Source organism: Octopus bimaculoides, chromosome 8 (genome assembly GCF_046866305.1).
Source record: "Octopus bimaculoides isolate indiv1 chromosome 8, ASM4686630v1, whole genome shotgun sequence".
Taxonomy (NCBI): Eukaryota; Metazoa; Mollusca; class Cephalopoda; order Octopoda; family Octopodidae; genus Octopus; species Octopus bimaculoides.
The window spans coordinates 96,282,096-96,297,528 of record NC_142935.1 but is presented as its reverse complement, the minus strand read 5'-3'; the positions used below and the strand labels follow the sequence as shown (position 1 = coordinate 96,297,528).

General features: G+C 35.4%; 2 protein-coding genes across 2 annotated transcripts; both read right to left on the bottom strand.

Moving 5' to 3' along the window:
• Positions 1 to 4,480: 4,480 nt before the first annotated feature.
• Positions 4,481 to 11,636, bottom strand: LOC106874576 (uncharacterized). The gene is made up of 2 exons (XM_089356820.1): positions 11,294 to 11,636; positions 4,481 to 5,995 (listed from the first exon to the last, which is right to left on the bottom strand). Exons 1-2 carry the CDS (start codon positions 11,482 to 11,484, stop codon positions 4,528 to 4,530), a joined length of 1,659 nt encoding a protein of 552 aa, XP_089212946.1. The 5' UTR covers positions 11,485 to 11,636; the 3' UTR covers positions 4,481 to 4,527.
• Positions 11,637 to 12,861: 1,225 nt separating this feature from the next.
• LOC149134513 (medium-chain acyl-CoA ligase ACSF2, mitochondrial-like) lies at positions 12,862 to 14,439 on the bottom strand. Its single transcript, XM_089356821.1, has one exon. It carries the CDS (start codon positions 14,433 to 14,435, stop codon positions 12,978 to 12,980), a length of 1,458 nt encoding a protein of 485 aa, XP_089212947.1. The 5' UTR covers positions 14,436 to 14,439; the 3' UTR covers positions 12,862 to 12,977.
• Between the last annotated feature and the right edge of the window lie 994 nt (positions 14,440 to 15,433).

Sequence of the window (15,433 nt, the reverse complement as noted above, 5' to 3'; positions counted from 1 at the left end):
AAGAATTTTGAACAAACGAAGCGCGAGGTTGGAGTCATGGATGTGAGAGGGGAGGGAAACCACTAGGGAGAAAGGACACAGTCAAGATATCTGGAGATGAGTTCGGTGTGGCCGTTGCAGGCGGAGACGATGGGACGGCCAGGGTTGTTAGGTTTGGGAATTTGGGGGAGGAAGTAGATAGTGGGGGTGCGAGGGGTGTGGACAATGAGGTTGGAGACGGTAGGAGGCAGACGGGAGGAGGAGTTGAGGTCAGGGATAGTGGAGGACACAGTCTGTTGGTAGCTGGGCGTGGTGTCAGAGGACAGAGGGCAGTAGAAGGAGGTGTCTTGAAGTTGACGGAGAGCTTCTGCCTTGTAGAGGTCCGTGTGGCCCAAGTCGGTGAAGCAGTCCTCCTCATTAGATGCAGGTGGGGTGTCGCGGAAAAGCTCACACAGCCTATATATATATATATATATATAGAGAGAGAGAGAGAGAGAGATAGATAGATAGATAGATAGATAGATAGAGAGAGAGAGAGAGAGAGAGAGAGGGGGGGGAGGGGGTTATGAGCAGTAGTGGTGTCAATTAGACCCGGAGGTTTCGAGTAATTCTGAGTAAGTGCTATGAATAGACCATAGTTAAGCTCCAGGTTCGGTGATTATGCGAATAAGGGGTCCAACGTAGGTCATATATCAGCGTGTGAATATAAGGGTTTACTTTTCGTAATGAGATAAAAAAAACCAAGGCTGTGTATATTTTAGAACATTTATAAATAGACCATTTATAAATGTTCTAAAATATACACAGCCTTGGTCTTTTTTTAATCTCATTACGAAAAGTATATTCTTATATATATATATATATATATATATATATATATATATATATATATATATATATATATATATATATATACATACATACATATATACATATACATATATTTTTTAATACAGTTACGTGGCCTGAAATTTGTTGAGAGGGAGTTATCCGATTACATCGACCTCTGCCCAATTGGTACTTATTTTATCGACCTCGAAAGGGATAAAAGGCAAAGTCGTTCACGGCAGAAATTAAACTCAGAACAGAAAGACAATCGAATTTGCCCTGCATGCTTACAATTCTGCCAGCTCGTTGTTTTGCATGAAATGTATTTGACTGGAAAAAGACCATTTTTGCATCGAATCATTACTTGTGAGGAGAAATGGATACACTTTGACAACAGCAGTAGAACAGGACAGTGATTAGATGCAGGAGAGATCCATTTAAAGGGATATGTAAATAAAAAAGAAAACGAACCAGTAAATAAAGGGTGTGGGAGAGAAGACTATGATATAAGTGGTACGAAGAACTAACTTGCCTTCTACAACTTCTCAACATAAATCAGAATAAATAAATAGATACATACTGCCAGACAAAATGTTATTATTTTTCATAGTTAAGGGGAGACAACTAGTACAGAGTATGCATATGAATACATAAAACCTACTAAAATAAAGTTAGATTTTACATCCTAGATAGCAAATAAAATTCAAGGATGGTAATAATGGACAAAAAATAAATGTGTGCATGTACCTAAGAATATTCCTCCTTATAGATACACGAAAGGGCAAAAGCACAAAACCACAAACATTTAAGCGGTTAAGATTTAAGACAAAATCACATGTTAATTAGTACCATAAATATAATTCACATGTACCAACAGTTTACTAAATTTACTTAATATGCATTACATTATCCTAAAATTTAGATTGTTCATATCATTAAATTTAATAATTTGATAATTATATTGACCCTTACCTGGGTGCAGTCAATATTAGATCCACCAACAAATTATACTTTCAATCCTACATAATAAACCCAAGTCTACAAATATCTCCTGGGAAATACAACTACTACAGTAATCAACTGCAGACCAATACACTGGGAGAAAGGTAACATTGAGTTGAATAAAATAAAATAAATCCTACAGGGGATAATGTTGTTCCTAAATGGGTAGGGCTATTAAGGTCTATTTTAAGTGGAGGGAGACCAATATGTTGGTAGAAAATTAAGTCCAGATTACAGCAAGTGCCAATAAGCACATCCATGTTATAGAAGGTACAGGAAAATAAAATAAAACAAAATAAATAAATAAAATTTAAATTTAAAATTTAAATTTGAATTAGTTGTTAGGAGTCATAACATTGTGGTTGAATACCTATGCCCTCTGTGTTTTGAAATAAGTTCATAAATGAAGTATCTGGGATTTATAAAAGGGGTTAGTTTGTTTTATTAAAGAGGAATGGCTCAATTAGTATAAGATGTAGGTAGTTGATATGGGTGGGGGTGGGACCTAAACACAGAATTTTGGTAAAAGGAGAGGGTTATTTACTTAATACTAGAAAGGGCCCTGGTATTAATGCTAGTAAACTAACTTTAATTAAGGAGTATTTGTATAGCCTTCAAATTACTATCAAGGGCTACTATTTCTATGGTGTGGGGTTCTTAGTAATATTTTGGGGGTGGTATAAGGGTTTCTAATGTTATTTACTTTTAGCGAAGGTGAACCTCCCTTTGTGCAGGCAAGCTACACTTCTCTCCTCTCTTAGGTTCAATAGCAGATGTCCTGCTGCTAGAATGGAAAAAAGTTTCATTAACGCAAAGAGAACATTTCTTATTTTTAACATTGTACGAAGGTGCAGAGGCGAGGACCTCTCATTCTAACGTGAAGCTAATATCACTATCTTTGAGTTCCCAAATATGCTTACTTAATCCAGTTGAGTTAATTCTGTTTCTATTTCTGAAAGAATGTTGATGGGCGGCTAGTCTATGTTTCATCTCATTTTGGGTAGCACCTATGTAACTCTTTTTACTAAACTGTGTTGTGACTGTGCATTGGTAAATTACGTCCTTAATTTTACAGGTCTTTCCGAGGGCACAATTCTCCCTGTTCCATACAGTCACATAGATTGTGCTGTAGGGGAAATTGCTATCTAATGGGGTAGAACTAGGTCTATTGAGATTGATTGTGTTATTACTAGCATTGACTAGATTTTGTTGTTTTTATTCCTACTGTTATCGCTGTCGTTGTTATTGTTGCTACTATTTAAGTAGAAAGTGTTTAATTTTGTTTGTTTGTTGATCTAAAGTTTTCTCCACTTTCTGATTATATATATATATATATATATATATATATATATATATATATTCTCCCACCCTTTCTCTCATTCTTCTCCTCTCCCCTTCACCGTTACCTCTCTCTCTCTCTCTCACTCTTCCTCCTTGACTCTCTCGCTGCTAACACGTGACCAACGGCTATCTATCATTCTTTCTTCCACTTCCTTCCAGACAAGACGTGTTTTTGCCTGCCTCTTCTCAAAGCTCGTTTTTCCAACGTTCACCACTTCACCTCGTTATGGCGTAACAGCCCTCACCGTTTGTTTTTACTGTTTTGTTCTTACTGTTCTGTTTTTGTTACCACTTTAACCCTCCGCAAAAAATCTCAAATTTTATTTAATTTGCTTTGCGGGACTGTTTTAACGAAGTAGCGTCTTCTCCCTACCTTCGAAATGCGGAGTACATAAAACAGGGGACAACTGATGAAGGGAAAATGAGTGCCTCATGAATTGTCCGAAAGCAACCGCAAATCCCAAGTTGACATCTCCTCTTGTCTCCATTCTCGCGGACTCATTTCACCTTTTTTAGATAGACTTGTTAGTGGTGACGAAAAATGGATCTTCTATCGAAAAGTTAAACGTCGTAAACACTGGCTTGGTAAAAGGGAAAAAGCTCAACCACAACCGAGAAGGGAACTTCATAGAAAAAAGGCTCTTCTCTCTATCTGGTAGGATTGCAAAGGAGTAAATCACTTTGAATTGTTACCACCTAATGCAACAACCAATGCTCAAGTCTATTGTCAGCAATTAGAGCGTTTGAACGAAGCTTTGAAGAAAAAAGATCCGCTTTAGTGAATCGAAAAGGAGTGATGTTTCATCAGGACAATGTGCAACCCCATACTGCAAAGATTACATAACAGAAGATTGAAGAGCTTGGTTGGGAAAAAATTCCTCATCCACCTTATTCTCCCGACCTTGCTCCTTCAGACTACCATTTGTTTCGTAGTTTACCGAATCATTTGGAGGACATAACTTTCGCAAGCCAGGAGGAGGTCGAAACTAACATTTCAGAATTCTTCGCTTTCAAACCGGATTTTATGTTGATGGGATTAAAAAGCTTGTAAATAGATGGAAGGAAGTCATAGATAATCAGGGAAAGTACATTGATGATTAAATTTCAATTAAATGTAACATTTGACCACTTGTTTTCTGACCTGATATATATATATATATATATATATATATATATATATATATATATATATATATATATATATATATGCGTGTGAGTGTGCGTGTGTCTGTATACTAAACTGTAATACAATGTATATATTTAACGATGCATGTCACCATTATTTAATATTTAGAAGGAAAACCTAATAATATACAAGTTAAACATGAGAAACCATAATACACGTTTATTAATCTTGATAATTTAATTTAATTATTACTACATTTTTGTTATTTTTTTAATGGCCAAACTTGTTATAGTCTTTTTGTCAAGCTTGCCACTAGCCAGATGTGGAAATGAAGGAAAACATAAAATATAATCAGGATGCATCGATACACAATCAAAGGTATCTGGATGCGGCATTGTTTCTGTACAAAACTTCTTCAATTCTTCTTCATTGAACTTGTGATTTAGTCGAAGGGTTACGCATGCGCACACACGTTCTCCAACTGCCTCGTCAGGAATTGGTACGACAACCACAGCATCTACACTCGGATGGCGTCCGACGTAATCTTCAATAAGTTTAATAGATAACTTTACTGTAGACTTCTTAATAAAATCTGTGCTTCTTCCAACCATTATGAGATCACCATCTTCAGTTAAGTAACAAATATCTGATGTTGGATACCAACCATTTTCTAAACATGAAGTACCATCCAGATGTGTTTTTGTTACCCATTTACTTCGAAAATACAAATAGCCTGTCTTTCCAATATCTACAACCCTCTTCTCTTCGTCAACAATTTTGATTTCCGTTCCTTCAACTGGTCGCCCCAGCATTCCTTGTCGATGTTCTGAAATATTTTCTGGGGTAAAAATTCGATGAGATATGATGAAAGCTTCAGTACTTCCATAAGCAACCATGAAACTATCTGCAATCTTCAAAGCATGTTCTATTTCATCCCGGGTAATTATGTCTCCACCTGATGCTACCATATTAACTCGGAATCCGCGATCGCTAACTCGTTTCAAATCTTGTGGTGAAATACCAACTATGTTGCATTCTTCACTCTGCCATATGTTTATGACAAAATCGAGATTCTTCGGATCATTCAGCATTTCTACGTCTCCACTGACATGCAATGATCCTCTGGTTAGCACAGTCATCGGATATCCTCCAATATATCCCATTGGACGACTATTGAATGTAGTAAAATAAGAAGTCTCCTTAAAATCTGAATCGGGCATGCTTAAATATTCAAAATGGCTGTGACAGATACATTTAGGCACACCTGTGCTTCCGGAAGTCTGATTGATTGACGCAATATCCTCTGGGTCAATGTAAGGAAATTCAACTGCGACATCTTCACTTATTTCTGCCATCAATTTAGCAGCAGATAAAGCATTGGCTGGTCCATCTGTATTGGATACATCAATGGCAAATCTCAAATCGGGACACACTTCGCTAGATACTTTTCCATTATCATTTATTTGTGCAATAGTTAAGAAATTGTCCCAAATAGATTTGGATCCAAATACAACAGCACTACATCCTTTTATAATAGATTTCATATCTGCTAATCCAAACATTAATCTCATAGAATAAGCTCCCGTCATCATGATTCCAATATCGTAGTTCATCCATTCTACACAGTTAGGAACACAAACTGCAACCTTGTCTCCTTTTTTAATGCCTAGTTTCATCAAAGCCTTTGCGAACTTCACAGCTCCATCGTACATCTCTTTCCTGCAAAGAAAAGTAACATATTAAACATGTATGCTGCTAAACAAGTAGTTTCATGATATAGTAGTTTTTTTTACATTTCTATATTATATTAAGAAAGTGCAAATAATAGTCTAATCTACCAAGAGAAATCTCAGCGATTGTTATCGTATAATTAGCCCTGTTTAAAATATATGGCCAAGATAGTAAATTCTGAATTCACCACCACCACAGTGCACTTCGACCCTCCTTGCAATCAACTGAATATACACATATGTGATGTGTGTGTCTGTATATATGTCTGTCTGTAGCTCTTATCTCATGCTTGTTTCAGTTACTGAAGTTGATCAAATCGGAACAGTAATTTTTTTATTCAATCCGGCACTTTGCCGATCCGCTAGCATACTAGGACGTAAATAAATCAATACCGGTTGTCAAGCAGTGGAAGAAACAAACAAAGACGAAAATACACATACACACACGTACACACGCATACATGCACACACACACACACACACACACACACACACACACACACACACACACACATTGACACACATACACATATATGTTCTTTTGCCGAGTGAGCCTCAGAAATGCTACTGAGTGCTCTTTTTTCAGTCAGTTGATAGTGAGCAGATAGATAGATAGATAGATAGATAGATAGATAGATAGATAGATAGATAGATAGATCTGAAGGTCTTCCGCACAGTTTCCGTCTACTCAGTTCACTTACAAGGCACTGGAAGGTTCAGGACTACATTAGAAGACACTTGATCAAGACTAAACCGGCTTCTTAATCACAGAGACCTACTTGTGATTATATACATACGTATATATATATACATACATATATATATATATATATATATATATATATATATATATATATATATATATATATATATATATATATATATATATATATATATATATATATGAAGGGTAAAAATCATTAAAAATAATAATTTATACCAGTGGCCAGCATGCGTAAAAAAGTTGTCTGTAGACCATACATTATTTATATACATATATGTATACGTGTGTATAAATTACACACTAAGAGGAAAACCACTAAGAAGTCTCCTTACATGTTGATAGGAGATGTTAAATCCCCAAACTACATTCTTATTTATAGCACGTTGAACGTAGACGGGCAAGACAATTTGAAAAAATTGAAAAAAGACCAGTTATTTCTATACCATCAATAATTAAATAAATTATCTGTGGATCTTCAGTAGAGACTGCGGGCGATGTATAATTATAAAACTCAGATACATACCATATTCCAAAGGACACACGTCCATATCGAGCATACATGGTATATTTTTATTTAACTATTTCAATTCTTGAGTCAAATAATTCACTGCTGAACTTTTATTCACTGCTGCTTTATTCTGGCTTGGTGCGTTGGTTGAAGACGTGAATTAAATTCACGATGTATAAAGATAACAATCGATATGCACGTGTGTCCTTTGGGATATGGTACGTATTTGAGTTTTATAATTATACACCTCCAGCAGTTTCTACTGAAGATCCACAGATTATTTGATTATTAATGGTGGAATAACTGGTATAGAAATAACTGGGTTTTTTTTTATTTTTCAAATTTTCTTGCCCACTTACATTCAACGTGTTATAAATAAGAATGTAATTTTCGTGGTTTGAGAATTTGACATCTCCTTTCAGCATGTAAGGAAAACCACTAAGTAGTCTACTTACATGTTGAAAGGAGATGTCAAATCCTCAAATCATGAAAATTACATGCTTACTTATACCACTTCTACACACCACTTTTTTTGGATAATCGAACTGCAACTATAACATCTTTATACATTTTTATTCTTATTTCTACATTCATTCTCCTATTTCACTATATACTCCTTATTTGCTTCCTTTTCCAAAATAATTCCTCATATTGAACTCTAATGTTTTCCTCTATTTAACCATCTCACATAGTCCCTGTGAGGTAAACTTTTTCCTCTCTGAATAGCACTGAAAGAACTTAACGTACTATATCAGATGAAACAGCACAAATACATTCAAAACCAAATCGACAAAATCAAAAACGCAGCAGACAACAAACCCTCTTCTTTGACGTGGCAGACAGTAAATGGAGTAGTCGGAAGAAATCTTTCAAAGCGACATTGAAAGCCTCTAACCTACAGGAGATACTGAATAACTAGAAAGACCATTTTCAAAACCTTCTTGGCAAATCACCGAATCATCCAAACCAGCTCATCCATCGTATTGTTGAGGAGGTCCTGGATATCAAGCAGGGACCCTTCTCGATAGAAGAACTTGAAGTCGTACTGAGGAAGACCAAAAACCGAAAGGCTGCAGGATTTGATGACATCCCCCCTGAAGTCTGAGAAACCGGCGATTTCAATGACATTCTTCTCAAATCGTACAACTCATTATATCATCAAACCGAGATAAAAGTCTGAACAGGAGGATGTATTCTGCTTTTCCCCGCTAAAAGGGTATCTGGGCCTTGCAATAAACCATAGATGAACTACATTAACACCAATTGCAGCAGAGATTTACAATGCATTGCTACTCAATCGAATCCAACCTCAAATTGAAAGAGTTCTTAGGAAAAATCAAAATGGATTCGGGAAGAGCCGCCTTACATCGGGTCAAATTCTCATAGTTAGGGGGATGTTGGAATAGGTACGAGCCAAAACCTTAATGCAGTTTTGTTATTTGTTGATTTCTCCAAGGCCTTTGACTCTCTACACAGAGATAAGATGGCAGAAATCCTTAGGGCATATGGAATCCCTGATGAAATAGTAGTTAATAATGTAAATCAAATATAGATTATAGATTATATTAATACTAGTTATAATTTAATTTCATAAACAGATTAATAAATAACAGGATACTTTTAATTGTAACCTCACTGTCAATCTTATAAATATTAACGAGAATAAACACACATGTACATACACAAATCGTTTTACGTAAATAAATTAAATCACAACATTAATTTAATTATACGATAATTAAAACCAAATACTATAGAGTTGAACGTCGTAATGATCACATGCGCGCGCGCACAGACACACACACATATATATGTATATATGTATGTATGTGTGTACGTATGTATATAGAATAGTAACAGTAAACCTTTTATTGTCATATGATTACGTAAACACGCATAAAGTGACAAACCATTATGATTTGATATTTTTCTCAAACGCTTAAGCACATGTACAAATATTCAGATTACTTTAACCAATGGGCATAAATATCAATAGCGTTCATATACGATTTTTTTACGTGTGAATATATATATATATATATATATATATATATATGTGTGTGTGTGTATGTGTGTGTGTGTGTCCGCTCATGTATATGCTTTTACATATCTGTCTGTATGTACATATGTATCTGTAGAGAAATAATTGAGATTCAGTTAAATTAGGTTCTTAAGCTGAAGCACCAAGTCAGTTCGGTATTATCCGCACAGCTCGAAAGTAAGGTGAATAAAATCAAAATAAGCAACAGGATATCAAGAAGTGATGCAGTACGATCGTTTCAAGCGGCTCCATTTAATTGAACAATGCAATCATTACATCAATTTAAATGCAGGGCTGTCATCAGCTGCACAAATAAACAGGATTTTAATCAGTCGGACACATTAATATAATTTTACTCAAATACTTTAACATAGCAAGAAGATGGAAGAAATCCATGTTGTTGCTATTGTAGCTAAGAATATACACCACTTTCAAGAACTTTAAGGGATAAGAGGTTAAATGGTGAGGATAACAAAGTAAGAAAACAAAATAATAAGAATTTATAGAAAGTGATAAGAAATATATAAAACTTACATTTAAAGAGACGAGACAGTGTATTAAAATTTGAGGTAGGGAAGAGATAAAGGTAGCCCTAAAAGGGGAGGTCGTAGGTATGGGAGTGGTGAGGACAGTTGGCGGTATTCCGAAGAGATTTTATAAGTTGCAATGTTACAGGTACTATTACATATATGATTTTATAGTTTCTAGGGGCTATATAATTAGGAGACTTACATAAAAACCATTACAAATATACAGAAAATGATCAGTAGGTTAGAACATCATAGAAAGGAAGAAATAGTTTAATCACCAAAAACATGATGAAGTCAGACTAACTAGGCAGGAGTTTTCATGGGATAGTAATTACATATAGCACACCACATACCATAACATATCGCTTATAACATATGCAATGCAATTTAATTCACCATATAACATGATATCCCATGATTTCATATTTAATACTAGAGGGTAAGTTTACTACAAATACGACACCAAAATTAATTTCCACCATCAAAGTTCAAGCATGGCACCTATAATCGCTAATTTCGAAAATACTTAAATGTACGGGTGGCGTGATGTACTCATGATACCCTTAGGTCTAATCTATTATTAATTAGGTTGTTCTTCTCCCTATACTTAAAAATCTCATGAGTTTCCATAGAGCACAGCTCACACCCGTATCGACTATCTCTATAAGGCTGCCCTTTTTTATTATATCCCATTTAAAGCTAATATGTATCTGTATATATATATATATATATATATATATATATATATATATATATATATGTATGTATCATATTATATTATGTTTATTTCTTATTTTATATTATTCTTCATTATATTCAAATTAAATCGTTAGCTCTCACACGCATACACTAAAAATAAAAATAGAAATAGAAACAATTCCATATTTTACTTTGCTGAAAGAACGGATTCGTTAACATGTAATTTCTTAATGTCTTATATTTCCCTGATGATATTTTGCCCATAACTTATAAATGCTGATTTATTGCATAAATTTGTGATTTATAGAATGAGTACAAATTGAAACAATTGTAGGAATGAATGTTTATCCATTTATTGATAAATGATTATTAACCATTAACTCTCAATTTTCTTCTCTTGAATATATATATATATATATATATATATATATATATATATATATATATATATATATGCGGGGAAGCTGATACATACATACATACATACATACATACATACATACATACATACATACATGTGCGCGCGTGTGTGTGTGTGTATGTAGTGGGATTCAGTCGCATTCGATAGGAGCATGTTGGTGAGCCTGTGAACTTTTCGGCCGATCCTCGTATGTATTCATTTGCATATCGGTAGTCATATAATACCTATACACCTACATGCATACATATGTATGTATGTATGTATGTATGTATGTATGTATGTATGTATGTATGTATGCATGCATGCATGCATGTATGTATAGATGTATGTGTGTATATATATATATCGTAAGTAGCTTGCTTACCAACTACATGGTTCCGGGTTCAGCCCCACTGCGTGGCACCTTGGGCAAATGTCTTCTACTATAGCTCGGGTCGACCAAAGCCTTGTGAATGGATTTGGTAGATGGAAATTGAAAGAACCCCATCGTATATATATATATATGTGTGTGTGCGTGTGTATGTGTTTATGTGTCTGTGTTTGTTCCCCCACCATCGCTTGACAACAGATGTTGGTGTGTTTACGTCCGTAACTTAGTCGTTCGGCAAAAGTGCCTGATAGGATAAATACTAGGCTTCCGAAGAATTAGCCCTGGAGTTGATTTGTTCGACTAAAGGCAGCTCTCCAGCATGGCCGCAGTCAAATGTCTGAAACGAGTATATGAATAAAAGAATATATAAATGTATACTATTAAAAGTGAAGTTCAATCTTGCTTGCTTGCAATGCTACACAGCCAAAATAGCGCATAATGGGAAAATAATTTGAAAGTAAAGTGTCCCTGAAATGTGAATACGAACGGAATAAAACAAGTTCCGCGTAAATCGGACCACTAGTTATTGAGATATTCGGGGGTTTGGGGTGCAAATACCCAAAACGGTGCATAATGGGAAAATACTCCGAAAATAACTTCACCCTGAAAGGGAAGAAACTCTAACACATTATGATAGGCAAAATATTTTTAAGTGAAAATGACTTTATAAGTAAGATAAATATTTCGTAAAAGACCCGTTCGTAACATCAGTGCGAAATAGTTTTTTTTTCAATAAGTTTCTTTCGAGTGCATTCAACGTATCTCATCTCCAATGATTTTACTGTTATTTGTAGCACACCCTGCCACCACGTGACAGCTATTTGCAATAAAGGACCCGAAATAGGTGTTACGTGGTAGCAGGGCATGCAAGAAATAGTAGGCAAATCTTTACTTTTCTGAGGAAAATACCTGTTTACTCGTGATTTCGATGTCACATTCGTTGAAAGCATGCGAAATAAAATGGAAGAGAAAAAAAAAGTACGAAACAAAACTCAGTTTCTAGGAAACTCAGACTTTTCAGGTGCCCCAACGAGTCACGGGTAATCTACTGGGGTTTTCTCCATTTTCTAATTATCTAAATTTGTTTCTCTTGTTACCTGTACTCGACGAGCATACTGTACCTGCATACCCATGGCCAGAATTAACACGGTTAACTGACACCGATAGTAAATACGGGTATTTTATGCCTTAGTCGGTTACTATAACCGCTAAGTCTGCTTACCTTTATATATATATATATATATATATATATATATATATATATATATATATATATATATATATATATATATATATATATTGTTCAAATGTACAGAAAACAAAACACAAAGACAGGTGAGAGAACAACAAGCACTCCGAGAACAGTAGAGAGGTCTTTGACAGAAAGGGATAAGAGGGGGGATGGAAAGATAGTTAAAAAACGGAAACAGAAAAAAGTGTTTGTTGAGATTAATTGTTCAACATTATGAAAAGGGTTGAGTGAAGGGGAGATAATAAGAGTGAATGTACGTATGTATGTATTTATGTATGCATGTATGTAAGCATATACATATATACATGTATATATTTAATGAAGCATGTCGCCTTTATTGAGAAGGAAACCTTAACACGTTAACATGTTAAACAGGGAAAACTAAAATACACGTTTCTTAATCTTGGTAATTTAATTTAATTATTACTACATTTTTGTTATTTTCTTCATGGCTAAACTTGTTATAGTCTTTTTGTCAAGCTTGCCACTAGCCAAATGTGGAAATGAAGGAAAACATAAAATATAATCAGGATGCATCGATACACAACCAAAGTTATCTGGATGCGGCATTGTTTCTGTACAAAACTTCTTCAATTCTTCTTCATTGAACTTGTGATTTAGTCGAAGGGTTACGCATACGCACACACGTTCTCCAACTGCCTCGTCAGGAATTGGTACGACAACCACAGCATCTACACTCGGATGGCGTCCAACGTATTCTTCAATAAGTTTAATAGATAACTTTACTGTAGACTTCTTAATAAAATCTGTGCTTCTTCCAACCATTATGAGATCACCATCTTCAGTTAAGTAACAAATATCTGATGTTGGATACCAACCATTTTCTAAACATGAAGTACCATCCAGATGTGTTTTTGTTACCCATTTACTTCGAAAATACAAATAGCCTGTCTTTCCAATATCTACAACCCTCTTCTCCTCGTCAACAATTTTGATTTCAGTACCTTCAACTGGTCGACCCAACATTCCTTGTCGATGTTCCGAAATGTTTTTTAGTGTAAAAATTCTGTTAGTCATGAAGAAACATTCAGTACTTCCATAACAAATTAAGAAGCAATCTGCAACCTTTAAAGCATCTTCTATTGTATCTCGGGTAATCATGTCTCCACCTGACATTATCATATTGACACGGAAATCACAGTCGCTAAGTCGCTTCAAATCTTGTGGTGCAACACCAACCATGTTGCATTTTTCTCTCTGCCATATGTCTATGACAAAATTCAGATTCTTCGGATCATTCAACATTTCTACGTCTCCACTGACATGCAATGATCTTCTGGTTAGCACAGTCATCGGATATCCTCCACTATATCCCATTGGCCTACTGCTAAATATGATAAGAGAAGTGTCCTTAAAATCTGAATCCTTGTTGTTTAAGCAATCAAAATGGCTGTGACAGATACGTTTAGGCACACCTGTGCTTCCGGAAGTCTGATTGATTGATGCAATATCCTCTGAGTCAATGTAAGGAAACTCAACTGCGTCATCGTCACTTATTTCTGCTATCAATTTAGCAGCAGATAAAGCATTGGCTGGTCCGTGTGTATTGGACACATTAATGGCAAACCTCAAATCAGGACACGCTTCGCTAGATACTTTTCCATTATCATTTATTTGTGCAATGGATAAGAAACTGTCCCAAATAGATTTGGATCCAAATACAACAGCACTGCATCCCTTTATAATAGATTTAATATCTGCTAATCCAAATATCAATCTCATAGAATATGCTCCCGTCATCATGATTCCAATATCGTAGCTCATCCATTCCACACAGTTAGGAACACAAAATGCAATTGTGTCTCCTTTTTCAACGCCTAGTTTCATCAAAGCCTTTGCGAACTTCACCGCTCCATCGTACATCTCTTTCCTGCAAAGAAAAGTAACATATTTAACATGTATGCCGCTAATCACATAATTTCGTGATATAGTAAGTTATTTACATTTCTATATTATATTAAGAAAGCGCAGATAACTTCGATGGTAATAGTTTAATCTACCAACAGAAATCTCAGTGATATCTATGGCCAAGATAGTAAATTCTGAATTCACAAACACCACAGTAAACTTCCACCTCTGTACTCTTTGACTCCACCCCGCCCGCGCTCCAATCAACTGAACATACACACATGTGTGTGTTTGTATGTATGGATTTCTGTAGCTTTTATCTTTTAGTTGTTTCAGTCATTGGAATGCAACCATACTGAGGAATTACCTTGAAGTCGATAAAATCAGCAACAGTACTGTTTTTATTCAATCCGTCTCTTTGCCGACCCGCTAGCTTACGAGGACGTAAATAATTCAACACCAGTTGTCAAGCAGTGGAAGAAACAAACACAAATGAAAATACACTCACATACACACACACACGTGCGCGCGCACACACACTGAGACATACACATATATGTTATTTTACTCGAGCCAGCCTAAAAAGTTCTTGGCTTTAAGTGTATCGGGAGAGGCAATACTGGAGGCCCGGCCTCCCGAGTTCAGTTACAAGGCTTAAAAAACTGAAGGTCAGCTGCAAAAAGTGTGTGAATCTGAGAGGGTAAAATCGATAGGACATTTCAATGCAAATTCTCATATGAATGTTATTTTCTGCCATGACTTTTAAAGTTTTCAGCCGATTTTCTTGAAATTTTATACACCGATGGAATATGCGCTAAGGATGAGTTGAGACCAAAAACTTGTTTTACGCACATACACAAAAATGATGACGACACGGGTTCTCTATCAGACTCTGGTCATTTTTTCGCCAAATTGGTTTTACCCATTAATAAAGATTACAATTTGACGAAAAATGCCGAAGTTCGACGATAACTGTTTCATGGGTACAAACAGACATCTTAATAACGGTAATC

Excerpts from the sequence above, each read along its gene's own strand:
- LOC106874576 (XM_089356820.1), bottom strand. The coding sequence starts at position 11,484 with ATGGTGGGGGAACAAACACAGACACATAAACACATACACACGCACACA. Across the intron at positions 5,996-11,293 it reads AACCCGGAACCATGTAGTTG|GAAAGAGATGTACGATGGAG; the intron begins GTAAGCAAGCTA and ends TTTTCTTTGCAG.
- LOC149134513 (XM_089356821.1), bottom strand. The coding sequence starts at position 14,435 with ATGTACGATGGAGCGGTGAAGTTCGCAAAGGCTTTGATGAAACTAGGC.